General features: G+C 35.7%; 1 protein-coding gene across 1 annotated transcript in view; it reads left to right on the top strand.

Moving 5' to 3' along the window:
- gabbr2 (gamma-aminobutyric acid (GABA) B receptor, 2) overlaps positions 1–17,945 on the top strand; it is a 199,646-nt gene that overhangs the window by 103,719 nt on the left and 77,982 nt on the right. The window contains exon 3 of the mRNA XM_017454005.3: positions 6,808–6,978. Coding sequence (XP_017309494.1) covers positions 6,808–6,978 — 171 coding nt within the window. The remainder of the gene's footprint in view (positions 1–6,807; positions 6,979–17,945) is intronic.

The raw sequence follows: 17,945 nt of genomic DNA, 5'->3' as shown, positions 1-17,945 counted from the left end.
TTCAAGTCCATTTTTGTACAATCTGTCCAAAATAATTATTTCTTTAATCCTAACATCCCAACCACACTTAGAAGCTTGAAAGCTATATTTGTCTTTTATTGTCCTGCAAGTTCCTCCACACATCACAAAGTTCATTTGATTCAATAAGTTGTAACAATCGACGCCTTGAGGCACCATGAGGCTTTAATGATTTCTATCAATATCACTGTCAGTACAATTAAAGTCTCCACCAATTATCAAATAATGATCTTCACACTGCTGAACTGTATTAGCAATTGTATTTCTAAAAAAAAAACAACATTCTTTCAGATTGTTGAACACAGACATTTCCAAAATAATCTTTTAAGATTTTGCTGTAACTTTTAATAATCTTCCTTATACTATTTGTTCTACATTACAAGATTCTGAAAGAAATTTGTGGAAAGTAAAATGCCAACTCCTGCACTAAAGCATTGTTATGACTAAGACAAATCTGGCCATCACACACTGTAAAACCGGATAAGTTCATTTAAATAAAAAAAATTGAGAAAACTAATTACCTCAAAAATTTTAAGTTGATAAATCAATTTCTTTAAGCCAAATACACTTAAATATAACAAGTTTAGTTAAATTTTTGTTATATTTAAATGTATTTGGCTTAAAGAAAATGGTTCATCAAATTAAAATTTTTTGAGGTAATTAGTTTCCTCAAATTTTTTGAGTTAAATGAACTATCCGGTTTTACAGTGCATTCTTTTTGCCACTCTACAATATTTTCTTGTGCGCTATGAGTTTCCTGTACAAATATCAATACCTTTCATTTTCAAAACATCATATAATTGTGCTCTTTTAGTAGCATCTCATTTAGATTAATGGATGAGATTTTAAAGTTAATTAGGAGTGAGCAAAACAAAAGGCACAAAACATACACATCACTATTATTCCACCATTTGATTACTTTCCTTTTGCATTATTTGAGAACTCAGTCGTTGTATGATTTTCTTCAGCTGGTACACATCTGGATTAGACAAACAGTTTTCCTCTCTTTGTCTCATCAAAAATCTGGCAGACTCAATAAACAAGGCCCGATCAGGAAAATAATCAGTAACCTCAACATTTTGCTTTTCCTTAGTAGACTGTAGAAAACATCTTACTTGCTCCAAACTACATTCACTAAAATCTTTCTCCATGTTTTTATTAGTGAAAGAATCAATGGATTTCCTCTCACTGTCCAATCCTGATATTTCATCAGTACTATAAGATTCCCCACTTACTCCAACATCCTTAGTTGCACCAACATTCTGCAGTTTTTTTTCCCCTTAGATTTAGGCACAACTTCCCAGTGATTTGTTTTTCTCATGATTGTTGGAACTTCATCGTCTCGAAAGTTTTCTCCTTCTAACTCATTTAGATCTACATTTATTTCTTTTTCTTGTTCTTTTCTGCCTTACCTGTTCCATTTTATTGCTCTCCTGAATCCTTTCTTCCAAATGCCTTTCCACCGTGCTATCGTTTTGAATTTTTCTTTCAGGGCATGAACACATTAAATGGTCTTCATTACCACATCCAAAACACTTCAAGCTTTCCGTTGTTGCAAAGATAAGCTAGTCACAACCATCAATCTTAAACTTCAGAGCAATATTCAAATCCCCTTCATCACCATGTATAATTGTCTCCTGAAAGAAACAACATGTTTCAACAATGGAGACTTTCATCATAAAGGAATCTTCATGGTTGAGATAGTCTGACCATATCTTGAATGTGCTCTTTCTATAATTTCATCCGCGATGAAAGGAGGCACATTTGACAGCATCACTTTCTTTGCTGGATTAACAAGAGGGAAAATTTTCACAAAGCTATCATTCAGGGTTATTCCTTTTTCAACAACCTCAGTCACTTTTTCAATCTTGTCCAAAAACAAGACAACAGCACCGTTCATCCTGGATGCACACCATATACTATTATATCCAACAGCTTTTCCAATCGCTATACTAACCTCCTCCACTGAGCTTTCAATATCAACCGGCACTTTAATTCCATGCCGCCGGGTGAGCTGGCCAAAACACACTCCTCCCGAACTATCCATGCCCGCCAGTTTAGAACTGGCTAACGCTCCCTAATCCCACTCTTCCTCCTACAAACACCCACGATCCCAATTCAACAAGATGAAATGTAACAGACCATAAAAGTTGAGAAAAATCTTCAGCCACGCTCTGAATCACCCTCCACTCGCTCCACAAATGCCCACGCATGCGCAAACGTGGAAAGAGAGATAGAGAGAGAGAGAGTAAATAAATAACAAAGCTGTGGGCTGTGAATATGTCACATCAGCATTTTTTCTGTCAGAGTGTAAGTTTTATTCTTTTTTTTTGTTAATTCTGAGAGAGACTTTAAAACATAAAGGAGGCTCAAGGATTACCTAATACCATTAGCTTAGTTGTAATGCTATCCAGACAGTGTCCTGTGATAGATGTCTTCAGAATATCTCGGCTTTGCCTTTATGGATCATCCCCATCTTTGTTGGTGACATATTTAGAGATTTAAATTTAGATGCATGTTTGAATATTTTTGCTTCTGGTATATGACACCATGACTCATTAGAGCAACAAAAAACAATGTGTGGATTTCATTGGCTCTCGGGCATCACAGTAAATGTTATGAATCTGTTGTTTCTGAGTTTAAAAAACAAGAAAAAAAAAGGTTAAACTGAGAAAGTGAGATTTATTTGTGGCTGTAAATTCATTTGCAACTTGTCTACAGTCACAACTGTCACTGATAAACAAAAGGCTGACACTGTCTCACTATTTCTGCTGCAGCAGCACACTGTCCATGTCGTTTCATCATCGACTTTCTACTACGCATAATCACCAACAGTGTCATGTAACTAAATTTTTAACTGTCTCTCTTTCCTTGTCTAAACATTATTATTTCTCCCGATGATTTATCGCACTTTTTAACAGAATGCAAAATGTGTTGCTATTCACACAGTTTAACAAAAATGCAAAATGTGTTGCTATTCACAAGTTCTCTGGCTGTCAGAAAATATGCACAGTAGTATTCAATTGAGATTTGAGGACCTAATCAAACAATATTTCTTCATTTTTTTCTAAACAAATATTAACCATAAGCTCAGTGAAGTGCAACAAGTTATAGATTGTCTGCTGTCTTTGGGAATTTTGCAGTGCTCAAGTTTAATTGTGTATTTATAGAAGTCTGAAGTAAAAATGGAATAATATATTAAAAAAAAAAAAAAAGATGACTAAATGTGATCACTAATATGATTGATATTTTAAGCCTAGTCTAGCTGGTCTTTGACCTTTTAAAAGTCAGATTTTTACTATAAAGGAAGAATCATTTATAATAATAGGTTAGGCCATACAATTTGAACAACAATAAAATCAGTGATTAAACTCCATGTAAGGGAATAAAATTCAGTATTCCCTGGACTCAGTAGAAACTTTTTCAAGTACTGTATGAATATACTAACATTTTTTGACCAGGCTTTTCACCTGTCAAATGTTACCTTGAAATTGACCTTGCTTAGCCATTTCAGGACATCAGCATGGGTTTTTACTATGTTGGCCAGCTTGATGCTAAAACAAGGCTGTCAGGCTCATTCCATATCCACACGTTCAAGACACATCAAGGCTTGTTGTTACATTGTAGTGTCATGAGCATTACAGTCATTAGTTTAGCCATGATAGGAAAAACTGCACCACAGCAGCCTTTGTTGGGGTAGAACCAGTACGAGCTTGCCATGATGAGTTGCTGCTGAATTAACCCATGTACTGTAATGGTTTAAAATTACTGTAGTAAAAGTACTTGGTTTGTTTTATTATTAATGCCCTACACACAAGTAAACTGTGTGTAGGGCATTAATATGACTGATATGCCAATTGGTTTTACTGTAAGCAAAAAACTTCTACGAACAGAATAATCTACTTTGTAGAAAGGTGTATACTTAAATTGCGTTATATTTTCTAAATTTTTCAGCTCTGGTAACATAAAAAAATGCGTTGGCACAAAGGTAATATTTCCTGGTTAATCTATTCAAATAAATATGTGGAATGTGTTGTACTAGTTTGTGACATATGAGCTGTGATCAGGATTGCCAGATCTGCACAAAAGCTTACAGTGGAGAAGTAATATTAAAGCACATAGCTTGACTGAATAGTTTGTTCACAAAGATCCTAAAGTAGTCTTATTTTTAAACACATTTGCCCAGTGGTGGCTGGTGGTTGTTAAAATAAAGGAAGCACACCTATCTGTTACGGGTACATATTTAACATGAATGATAGGAGTATATTAACTCCCTGAGTTTTGAATAAATTTATTTGGTAATTTAATTTGACTTTGACATTGGTCTGCCATCTTGTTTAATTTTCAGTCTCTTCTCATAAGTATGGGTGTTAAAAAACTTTTCTAAAATCCGGTCAACATGAGCAGTTTCTGCCATTTCAGCAAGGGGGAAAAAATCAGCTAAGGAAGTGACAGCTAGCTAGCTAGTCTTATAAACAACACATTTTTAGAAACAAATACAAATAATCAAACAGAACTTTATACTTATACAGGGTGATATTTGAACATTTGAGTTGCTAAAATACTGAATTTCACCAACATTTATGAACAATATAGACACTTTGGGAAACATTTCATTGGCCCAATTTAATGAAATTGTAGGTGAAGCCATGAGGCCCATGTTGTCTTAAAGCAAACAACTGTAATTTGCACAAACATATGTCCTGTAGTCTTTTGTTGTCCACACAGAAGCAAATACCCCCATTTGTTTGTACAAGACAATGTGAAAGTTGAAGGAGAAATGACCTGCTCTGATTAAAGAACTACTGCTTTTGGTGTGGCTATATATTATGTGCTTTCTTCTGAGTAGGAACTTAATCTGTAGGAACAATGTAATGTTGAATCGCTATTGTACCTATATTTGGCCAATTAATAAGCATTATTCTTTTCTGACTCATTTAATCAGTGTTTTTAATACCATTTCAAAATCCTTTTCTTAGTCTTGTCCTGTTGACTAAATTTTCCTCCAGTAAGGTTAGGTTGTTTTCCCACTGGATGCTGACAGGTGATTAAATCTCAGCCTCACATGGTAGCAGTAGTGGTAGCTCATGCTCTTTCACTGCAAGGTACTTGGTAGCTTAGTCACTGTGCAATTGGGAAGAACAGAGGTCACATCCCACTGCTGTTGCAATAGCCTGTCATACTTTGCACAGATGCAGTTCTACCTCATCTTGCAAAACCATATCAGTAGAAGTGATTGTAGTTGCATTTGTTGTTCCTTGACTTCTAGTGCTTTACTATCAGTGGTGATGCGACTGAGAGTTTCTGTCAAACTGCTAGAATCATTAAGATCTTGTCTTGACCCCGTCTAACATAACAAGTACCTTTGAGACCTCATCTTCTGAAATGACCAAAAGAGTAAACCTAGGAAAATACTGGAGGCAAATGAAGCAGTGGCTCAAATCCGGCCGGAATAAGAAGCACTGCTATTAGGAATTTGAGCCATTGCTATTAGGAAACTCAAAAAGAGGAAACTTACTATTGCTATTAGGAGACTATCCAGAATTTTTTCAGATAGGTTTCCCATGCTTACATAGCATGTCCCAGTTAGAATTACCTAGTAAAGCCAGATTTCCAGTAAAAGCACATTTCCTATGTTCCTCTTCAGGTCACAAAGGTCATAACCATAACATAGTGCAGGCTGAAGGTCACTTCCATTTCAGCTTCAATATAAGCATACACACAGGATGAGAAAATGATTTCCTTTAGAACGTTCACTGTGTCATTTTGACCAACAGTGCTTTTAAAAATCATGTTTCTGTTGACATCCGGAGGCAGTGAGTGGGACTTAATAGAACTGACCACATCTTTGCTCTAGGAAAGCTTGCATGTGTACTATAGAGTCAGAAACTCCATTGATGCAGGCAAACTGTTCCTGAAGACACATTTTGTGCCAGTATGGAAATGATTGACTAACAGAATAATGCTCACAATAATCTGCATACCACCCAATTTATTGAGTTATAATATATTGAGTTAGAGTCTGAATATTCCACAGTATTACAAATTTGATCAGAATTAGGTGTGCACACAACCAGTTAATAACTGCAACAGATAATAGATTTCAATGCTTTTCCCCTTTTTTCCATAAAAAGATCCAAAGAGACCTTAATCTTTGCACAATATGTAAATTAATAGTAAAAGAGCAAGCACTTTTTTTTAGTTTTCAATAGGCCCATCATGACATCATTATATATTTTCACACACACACACACACACACACACACACACACACACACACACACACACACACACACACACACACACACACACACACACACGTGTCAGCCAGTCAGTTCCTCACTGAGGTTGACTGTCAGTGGTGCAAACATTCATGGTTCGTGTCACCATAAGCGCACTCTGAAGGTGTGAATGCTGTCTTTTTATAGAGAAGTGTGACTCTGTTGATTTGTTCACACCTGTACTTTAGACTGCCATAGTCCTGACACAGGGAATTTGGACTGGCTCATCACACTTAATCCACACTGAAAAGGCCAAAAAAAAAAAAAGAGTGTACAATATGGGCTTGTATATAAGCTTCAGTTCGCCTTACGGCTCTGTGTTTATATCAAGGTGATATCAGTCTAATCTAGCACAAAACACATCACCTTGATCACACATAAAAATAAACAGCAGTTACTGTACGTGTCAGACTTGCTATATTTGGTAGTCAGGTGTTTTGCAGTGTTCGGTTGTTGTAAGCAGTTTGGCTTCTACTAAACAATATGTCCGTTCTCTCCATGTTTGCAGCTATCTTTTGCCGCAACAACACCAGTCCTGGCAGATAAGAAGAAGTACCCTAACTTTTTCAGGACAGTTCCTTCAGACAACGCGGTCAATCCAGCTGTTGTGAAGTTCCTCAATTACTACAACTGGAGCAGAGTGGGTACCTTGACTCAGGACGTCCAGAGGTTCTCAGAGGTTAGTCTAAAATTTAAGTTCAGTAGAACAACCTCAACTACTGTAGCTTTTGCACTCCTTTTGGTCATTGTTCTGTACATACAAAAAAGTTCAATGAATTTACTTGATTCAGATGCGTACATTGGTTCCACATGAATGAACTGATTTGCATTCACACAGTTTGTTTTTGTAAAACCAACATGATTTGATCATGTATATTCAGAACCCTGGAATAAAAGCCAACTCCATGCAGTCACCCAAACTCAGAATCAAACCCAGGACCCCAGGGTTGTGAGGCTGCAATGTAACCCACTACGTTACTTATACTTTAATCAAATTGATTAAATACTAGTCAGCACCAACATCCTTGTGAGATTTGAATACTTTGGTCAGTATTCAATTTCTGTTGTAAATGGCTGATTATGCTTTTTATGTCATTGATGTCATTGATTCATCTATTAACTTAACAGTGGATCAGTTGCTTGACTAGCAACTTGTGCTGCTTTTTTCTCCCCAGACTCAGGCTGGGCAGGGCCAACAGAGAATTACTAAAACTAGTTCATTAAATCTCTAATAACAAACTAATCTAGTTTTAGTAGTTTTAGTCAATTAAATCTGAAGTGTTTAATGAATGGCTGTTTCTCAAATTTCCCCAAAATGTTCTTTCCTAATAGCATTAATTTCCCATGTTTTGATTTCTTCCTAAATGGAATGCCATATCGCTTTACAAATGCACAGTGCTAACAGTGAATTCCCAAAGCTTTTCTTCCTTTTTAATTAGTGTTGTCAAAAAAAAAAAAAAAAGATTCTGCATGGCTGATGTGAACATTACCCAAAGCTGCTGCCTGTATCTGCATGATTTTATGTATTGCACTGCTGCCACACAATTGGCTGATTAGATAATTGCATTGATGTGTAGGTGCACTAGTGTTCCTAATAAATTGCCTGGTGAGTATACATTTATTATGTTATTAAGAGATTGCATTTTCCATATCTTTCATTACAAATGTTGTCAAAAGTTATTTTGCAAAGTGTTCACATTATTGATTAGCAGTGTTGGGTAAGTTACTAAACAAAAAGTAATCCACTACAGATTACTAATTACTAATTTAAAACTGCAATTTGATTTTACATTACTGATTACTGCATGTAAAATGTAACCAGATTACTAATTAATTTACTTTCAAATGACGTTCAAAACCTATCAAACCTACAAAAATACACTACAAAGTGAAACTCATAGTTCTTTCAGTAATTTAATATTGAGTGAATCAGATTCTGGATCTTCAGAAGGTTTATACATTCTGAAGGCTTTTTGGATATTTGACCTACTGTCTGTGACTGTCGTTGTGATTTAACCTGACAGTCCAAATCCTGAATGCACCTGCTCTATTTCACTTGCAATCACATCATACGTGTGCCTTTCCTTAATTCTTTTATAGGCTATGGCAGCTTTTTCACGGCTAAAAGTCACAGGGTTAATCCAATGGGCTGTGATGCCAAAGAAGCTTTTATTATTACTAGTCCAAATGTCTGCGGTTGTGGAGACATACTCTAAACGCGCAAATGTTTCTTTTTAAGTTCATACTCCATGTCAGCATAGCATTTATCTAAATACCTTGCAAATGTCTTTCTTGTCCTGCAAGGGTACACATCTGTCCATCACAGGTATCTCTGTAAGTATGTCTCTAAATGACTGCGATTCCACAGTCGACAAGGGCAGCATTTCCTCCACCACATATGCTGCCACAACTCTCTTCATCTGCTCAGAAGTTACCTTCCCTCCCTATCCTGAACAAAAAATCCAATCTACTGTAGCTTGTTTAGGTGAGGCTGGACCACTCTCGTCTTGGGCACAGGAACCCTCCTTAGCGATGAGTTTTGTCATAGAATGCTTTTTGTTTTTACGCTCAATGAAATCAAAGTAATGTCTGTATTTCCATTTGAAGAAACAACCACCACACTCATCTGTGTCCATTTTAGCGCACGTTGTCCGGTGATTCCTTAAACCGCATGCTCATTGCTCATTGACTGACGCGGCCACACAAAATGTGATTTATTTTAAAAATGCTTTTTACTTAATATTGTTTTCTTGACAATAAATTTGTAATGCAAGTAACGTAATTTTATTGACATCAGTAACAGTTATCAAATTATATAAATTTTAAATGTAATGCGTTACATTACTGTGTTATCAGAAAAAGTCATTAGATTACAGATACTTTGTAATGCATTACACCCAACTCTGCTGACTAGCGTTTTATGTGAGATATGTTTGCTTCTTAAGGTCCTAAGGTCTTTGTTATTTGTAAAAATCTGCTGTTTTTGGAATTTTTCTTTGGAGAAATGAAATGTCCAAAATTCCAAAAATGAATATAAATCGACACAAAAGGCTGTTGCTCTACTCTATGAGGAAAAGTGGGATCTGACAGATATTAAACTTATTTTTTTATTACATAATGAGTGTAAGAGGCTGTGTAGCAGTTAATGCTTCATTTAAATGGTTAAAGCATCCAATTTTTTTGCAGTAAAACTAGATTACATTTGCAGGGTAAAACTGAATGATACTTTTATACTTTGCACCAATAAAGGTACATAATGGATGTAGATGGAAATTAGCATGTTTATGTATGATTGTTGAAAAAATATTTAAGACTTCGGCATTCTTCAGAGTTTTTTTTCATTGCTCTTGCTCCATTTCTCTTGCATTTTAGCAGTGAATAGGCCATAGCATTAATCATTCATAGCAATTCACACAACTCAATTTTGAGGTCTCAGAATTATATGGTTCTAGCTAAATTTCTTTGGCACAAAAAATGAGTTAATGTTATAAATATTAATATACTTGCCTCTAAGTAACAAAGTAGACTTAGGAGGCATATTAGGATCCATAAGCAGGAGTTTATTAAACACCATCCAAAATTATATTCACAATTTAAAACGAGTAAAAAGTCATATACAAAAAGGCCAAATGCAAATCAGAAAACAGAAGATCAGACAGGCATCTGAGTGGAGTCAAGGCAAGAGATACAGTAGCAAAAAAGTCCAAGACAAGGCAAACAGAATAATACTTAAAAGTATGCAATCTCTAAAGTTCAAATATTGGGTCAAAATCTTTTGGATTATCTGATCGCAGCTTATAATTCCAATATATTTTTTTTGGTATAAAAATGTCAAGGTTAGGGAAGGGGTTACTGTTTGTACCCTTTCTTATTAATTCACTCCAGAATCTATCTACATCACCTTATTTTGGTGATACAGGCTTACTTTGTACAGATTTCTTGGGGCAATAAACATTATGGATTAGACATTTTACATTGCAATTAGACATTTCTTACCTCGTTCATTCTGTATTTTTCTAAAGTAAATAAATAAATAAATAAATAAATAAATAAATAAATAAGATAACTGTTTTATTTTTAGCAGAGTTTCTTAACATCACTCCACTACAGCTAATCCCCTTAGCAGAATATACAAGTACATCATAGCCAGACCATTATGCTTAGCAACTATGTATACATTTTATTTTATCCATGTCTAAAGTAAAGTAATGACTAGACATAATTAACTTCCATGCCGTTAAAATGTATTTGTATAATTTGACTTCCCTCTCAAAACTATGGCCCTATTTTGAAACTATTCCAAATAAAAAATGTCTGGAGAGCAGGCTGGTTAAACCTACTGTAGACTGTGCAATAATAAGTCTCTATGAGAGTAGCAGAAAGGAATAATCCCATTATCTTGGTTGTCATGATGTAGTTGCAGGGCATAAACAGACAAGGTCCTATAAACCTGCCAGAGGAAGGCTTTGGAAGCCCGATTAGTGCATTATGCTAGTGCCACCATGCTGGCCTCAGCTGTGCAGAAGAGCAAGATGCGCAGCCGCTCAGCAACGACATATGTACAACGATGCATCACTTATGCTACATATCAGAGTAGAAAATGTTTGGGGCTTTTTTTTAAAGCTCTCTGTGACATCAACAAATGTGTGCCTGATATCACTACAGCTGAATTCTGAAAAACGGTGGAAAATCTCCCACTCCTCTGCATTAACAACTCACAGCAGACAAAAAATTTTTATTTAAATGACCTAAAAGCAAGAAATTTAGCCAACAGAACAGAATTGACTGAATTGATCGGCAAATATTTCCCCACCAATGTTAATGTGGCTAGAGACCAGTAGAGACTAAAAAGATGATGATGAAGCTCCTGCTTAAATGATTCGACCAGTTTTTAACTCAGCTGATGACTGGTGTGACTGGCGTGGACGATGCTCATAATCAAAGTAAGAACTCATTAAACTTAAAATTCTTCAAAGTTTGGCAGTACTGTTGTTTTTTTCCATAAAGCAGATTAGATTATAAGTGTAGAGGTCAGTGGGACGTCTTTTAGTGAAGTCCGATTAGAATCTTTAAATTCTCCCTAAAGCCTGGGATTTTCCCAGGGAGCAAGACAGAGGAGAGCCGAAATAACTGAAGGGCAGAACTTGCAGTCTTGAAAAACCTGAATGTATATTCTTCAATATATAAGATCCCTAGAGGCCCCTCAGGTTTTTGATGTGTATCAACTAAGAATGAGGGAGTACATTTCTCACAAACATGGGATCTACATTTAGGAGACATGAGAGTTTAGAATTGTTCATTTACAGTCAAATCAATAGTAAGCAAGGCTGGATAAAAATGGATAAAATGGTACTTATGTGGAATTCAAAACAAACCACTTCATGATTTCTTCATCATCACTCTGCTAAGTCTAAAATTGGACCTTCCTGATCACAGACTTCAAGCGACCTCAAGATGAATGCATGTCATCTTTGATTTGACATACGAAATATATGCTATATGACCTTTACAAATGTTTAAGTTGTGGAGATAAGTTGTGCCTATTTATAACAGGAATGCTCTTTCAGACCAAGACATCCTGGTAAGAGTCATTTCTCCCATTAGAGCAATTCAAAATATGTCAAAATATTCACATTTATTTGGCTGTGTTTTGTGTGTTTGCATGCATGAGTTTTGCTTTAATAAGAGTTTCTTTTGTGAGCTGATTTCTCTCCTGACTGGGGTTTGATATCTGACACATTGCAGGAGGCTGTCAGCAGTGTTGTGCCTGAGTGTCCATCAATAAGTGGATTAAGAACACACTCCACTATACTGTCTTACAGATTAAACCCCGTGTGCATTTGTATTTAGCGACAGATTAGATGACAGGGACCTCAGTGAGGAATAAAATTTATTTATCAGGCATCACACCTTAAGTATGATTGTGATTGTCTGTGTGGTGGTGGTGGATCCAGATGTTATTGATGGTAGGATGTTATGGTATTCTTGATACAATTTTATTTTGCCTTATAATATACATGTAAATATGTGGTAACTGCTAGAAATTTCTGATACAATGCAACCTTTCCAAGATGCTGGGAAAACCTATCAGCTTGTTTACTTATAAAGTGTAAATATATAATATATATAACTGTTTTATTGCATTGTATATTTTTACAAGTGCCTAGGGCTTTTAAACTACTGTAATTACTACATATTAAACTTCGAAGTACCTGCTGTGCTGCAAGATAAAGTTTTACCTCTCTCTCTCTTTCTGTCCCATTCTCACACTGCAAAATTGCATCATTCTTGATCATCCCCATCAGCCAGTGCCTATTAATTTATTAACCTAAAAATAGCTACTTGCGATAATAATGCAGAGAGAATTACAACCTGCTCTTCACTGTGCATTACTCAAACTGAGTGATGTGGTGTATTAAAGCATGCATAGACAGAAAGCCTCAGTGAAATTCTCAGTTACATTCACAGATGACTGAAGCCCAACATTATCTCTGTTCATGGAATTTTTATGAAATTGTGACTTTGTAATTAATATTGTTACAACTTTATATTAAGACAATATGCACAGCAGAATATGCAGTGATGTTAATTGGTGAAGAGCAGTATCTCAGAAAAAGATCTTTAGTCTTTAGAGTTTTAAACTAATTTTGATCAATACGGCAGTGGAATTTGAAGTCTGATGTTCAGTAGAGTACAGTGTGAAGTGGCCTTGGAAAATCCTTCACATGGTGCAATTGACATTTTCTAGACAGATAGATTGATAGATAGACAGATAGACAGATAGAGAGATAGATAGATAGACAAATAGATAGACAGACAGATAGATAGATAGACAGATAAACAGATAAATAGACAGATAGACACATAGACAGATAGATAGATAGATAGATATTTAGATAGATAGAGACAGTACTTTATTGAACCCAGAAGGAAATTGTTTAGGAAATTACACTTGGCAAGCAAGGTTTTAGGCATCTTTAAGCAGGCTGACAGTTTTTACCACTGTATTTGTTAAACAGAAACTGTTTTGCAGAAACTTCCATACTGTTTTGATGATGTATGATTATGGTTTCCTAAACTTGAGGTATCAAATTATATGTTATAGGCAACTCTATAGGCAATTTTGGCCTAAACATACTTTTCTGTCTTTTTTGCTGTTTGCCACGGTGACATTTGACAGTTTTTCCCAGAACATATTACATTTACATTACATTTATTAATTTTGCAGACACTTTTATCCAAAACAACTTACAAATGAGAAAATACAAGCAAAACACCACATATGAGTGTACTCAGTGCAAATCAGAACTGTGTCTAGCACAGCTTATAGGAATGCTGGTAAATCTCCCTTCTCCTTATCTTGTGTAGCAACAACCCATCAATGCACCTGATGTACATTCACTATATGCACTGTTTGGATTAAAATGGATTAGTTATGTGTGTTTTATAAGTATACTTATAAAAGAGGAGTTTCTTTTATGGTATAGACTCTCTCATACCAAGGTTCTCCATTAGTGGCCTCATATCATACACTCCAGTTCTTTCAGTAATATTTATTTATTTATTTATTTATTTTATTTTTTTTTTTTTTTTTTTTTAGATGTGTATATGTAGGTGTATGGGTGTGTGTAGAAGATTTAGCTTCTTTGATCACTGACTAAACATTCAAACAACACAAGCACAGCAGCTGAGCTTACCAAAGCTAATTGCATTCCCTGAGGACATGACCAAAGCAAAAGTCATCCATCTCTTTCTGCTTTGATAGGAGTGTCTGGGCTGCCCTTTTATTGGTGTGTGTGTGTGTGTATCATTGTACATTTGTACTCATTTGTGACTGTTTCACCAGAAAGACTCATTAAAACTAGATCTAAAAATAGAAGTTTAGCTCTAATATAAGCACATACACACACCTGCCATTCATTTATACTTAGGTCATCTCTTTGTTTAGAAGGCATGTTCGCGCCTCTGGGAGGACGGGGGAATCCCACTGCTTTCACACAGGCTGGTTGAGACTTGTCTTTTACTCGACTCAGGCTGAGCATGTTCTTCCCACAACCACATGGGCATGAGTGTGTTTGGCCAGTGGGAATAGTCTGACATGAAATCAAACACAGAAAAAGGTCAAGCAGTCATCCTTCCCTCTCAACTCATCCAAACAATCCAGTAGCTGCTGGGACTCTGTGATTGTTTTGCGATCTAGAACAACTCTTATCTGTGGAGATATGGGTTTAATGCTTTGTCTTGATCTGAGTGCTTGTGATTCCTGAAGAGCAAAAGCAGGTTGTATTGATCTCACTTGTCTACACAATCGCTTACATTGTTTCCTCTTCCTGTTAGTGGTGGGTTCAGTGCTTTTACTACCTTTCTGTGTGCCTCTGTGTGTCCATGTGTGTTTGTGTTTGTGTGTGTGTTTTTGTGCAAGAGGGATTTTCACCAAGACTGGCAGATGAAGTGAACAGAATATAAATGAGGCCAGAATTGATACAGAGTAAATGTTAGGCATTCCCCCATTGCTGCAGGTCTTAATTAAGGATTTGTGCATGCTCAATCATGTATGAGTCGTATGCCTAGTATCACAATCATAATTCAGCCATGGGCATTCATTTCGAGGTCACAAAGATAAATATTGGAGAGTATGAGGGATCATTCAGCGTCATGTCACAGCAAAATGACAACCTTTCAAGTAGCACAGTTGCCGTTATCTGTTGAAAGGCACGTAAATCAGTTTCAGAGAGACAATTCAAAGGACGAGGGATAAATCTTGTCATTCAATTATCTTTCTCACTGAAATTAAGCAATTGTAAGGAACTTATTTATTTATTTATCACACTTATTTATTTATTTATTTATTTTTATTCTGGCTGTGCTTTTCTTTTAAATAAACAAGATGTACCCCTGAATATGAGGTATAAAACGTCAAAAATATTGAACATTATAGTATGACTATGAATTCTAAATAATTGTGAAAATGTGAAAAGTGTGAAAAATAAGCCATTGTGCTATATGTAAGGAATAGAACATGACTGGAAGAATAATCAACAATGGCTTGACATCCTGAAGTGTTTTATTCCTCTTATATCACAACAATTTGAAAAGAGTTACATATGTAATTTTTATGTTTAAAGGGTTCAAAGTTCAAAGTTTCAAGTTTCAGGGTTCTTTATTTGTCACATGCATATTACATACATGTGATGTAATGTAGTAATGTTTTTCTTAGTTACTCATCCCACAGTGCAACCATGAACAGACCAGCAACAACTAAGGATATATACACACACATAATAAAAACAGAATGTAGTAAAATAATAAAATACAGTAGACATAACAAAATATTATTACAGTTATATTTAATGTTATGAAATTTCTGTGCAAAAAATTAGTTACTGTTATCACTTATATCAAAGCTATAAACAGTTACTAGCCTCCATTTATTCTGTCTCATGAAGTTAGGTAAGATTTACACATTTACATTTAAAAAAAAAAACACTTCTTATAAAACAGAAAGAACAAAGCTCTCTATCCGGAAGAAAATTGAAAGGAGAAGCTTACTCTAGAAAGGACAGCATATTAGAACAAACATATTAATATAAACCTGCAATTTGCCTTGCAACTCAATTACTGTCCACTGTTAAGATATGTACTTCATGAAAGTCTGAAGACTAGCATAACAACACCTTACACATGTAATGGCTGCTATCATATACTGTCATGAGTTTCTGTCCAGATCTGTAACACCATCATGTTACCATTACTCATAATTGTATAATTTTTGTCACAGCCACATGCTAATTTTGGCAACATTTACTCTGGTGAGCATATGGTTTATTAGATGTTTATGATTATTAGATATTAGGTATTACCCTTATCAGAAACTCTCATGACTGTTTCTTCCCTGTAATATAACTTTCCAATGTTACCATTACCTGTAACTGTCATTACCATTGATATCATCTTTAATGTCACTGCCACATGTTAATTTTTTGACAGACATTATGTCAGCATTGTGGCAAAGTAAACCTAAACCTTATAAAGGAATCCCTCTAGAAAAGGTCAGAATTTGTGTAACTTTTCATACAGTATGACAAAATTCACTTATACCATAGTAACACAAGTGATAAGTACACATATTATTTGTAAATAAACAAATTTAACTTTTTAACATCATATATATACAGTTGCAATCAAAATTATTCAACCCTCTTTGCAAATCAGGTTTATTGTCAAAATGTACAGACTTTCAGCTGTTTGCAATGAACAAATCAAACAAAGGCAACTGAAATAGTTCAACACAACGAATGCTTCAAGTGGTTTCCCCAAATTCAACGGAAAATGCAACTTATAATGATTTCTCCAGTCTCAAAATTATTCAACTCCCTGAATAGATGCTCTCACAACAGCATAAATATGCAAAGAGGTGTTGTCTCAAGCATACTTTATGCAACTAATCAAAGGCTTCATTAGTTGCAGCAGGTGTGCTTGAACTGGAACACATGAAATACCTGAACTGGCTAGGGGTAGAAAATGTATGAAATACCTGGTCGGGCCAGAAAAAGGGAGCTATCAAAGGTTGCAAACAGATTTCTGAGAAGGCAGGTTGTGAAAAACCCTGGACTGACTGCAAAAGACCTGCAGCAAAGCTTGGTGGTGACAGACTCTGATGTTTCAGTGAGCACAGTAAGGCGCGTACTAAACGCAGAAGGTTTCCATGTCAGAACTCCAAGACGTACACCACTACTGACCCAAAAGCACAAGAAATGTCGTCACAAAATCATATAAATAAGCCACAGAAGTTTTGGGATTCAGCTCTGTGGAGCGATGAAACAAAACTGGAACTTTTCGGCATGACTGACTTGAACCCCACAGAAGATCTGTGGTGGGATTTGAAGAAGGCGGTTGCAGCACGCAAACCCAAGAATATTATTGAACTGGAGGCCACTGCTCATGAGGAATGGGTTAAGATTCCTCAGGAACGCTGCCAGAAGCTATGCATCTCATTTGCAGAAGGTCATAACAGCAAAAGCGTGCTCTACTAAATACTAAAGATGCTTGCCATGAACGGGTTGAATAATTTTGAAAATGGAGAAATCATAATAAGTTGCATTTTCAGTTGAATTCAGGGAAACCACTTGAAGCATTCGTTGTGTTGAACTATTTCAGTTGCTTTTGATTGATTTGTTCATTGCAAACAGCTCAAAGTCTGTGCATGACAACAAACCTGATCTGAGAACTACATAATACACTGTTTTTGTTAGTCAAATTAGCAAACTACTTAGTAGGCTGAAAATGTTGTCCAAAATCTCTAGTTGGTCATGATCAGGCTTGAGCTCATCTTAGATACACACATTATGTTCTTTTCAGGGTTGAGCCCTCTTGTTGCTTCATTTAGCACATGATCATGTAATTAGCTTCTTGAAAATGAATTAGATTATTGATTAAATGTTATTAGCTTAAAAAAATAATAAAAGAAAGCATGTCACATGGTCCTTTCTTTCTGTGTGTGACAAATATTAAACAGTGTAGATGTTTAAGTGTTATCTATCTGCTATCCCCTTTCTGGTCTCCTGGCTCATGGCAAATCCTGCTTGGCACACACACACACACACCTTCTGATGTCTCATAGGATAGAGGTCAGATCAGCTGGAGCAC

The sequence above is a fragment of the Ictalurus punctatus genome, chromosome 24, assembly GCF_001660625.3.
Source record: "Ictalurus punctatus breed USDA103 chromosome 24, Coco_2.0, whole genome shotgun sequence".
In the NCBI taxonomy this organism is placed as follows: Eukaryota; Metazoa; Chordata; class Actinopteri; order Siluriformes; family Ictaluridae; genus Ictalurus; species Ictalurus punctatus.
The sequence above is the reverse complement of the archived record's forward strand: the minus strand, read 5'-3'. Positions and strand labels throughout refer to the sequence as shown.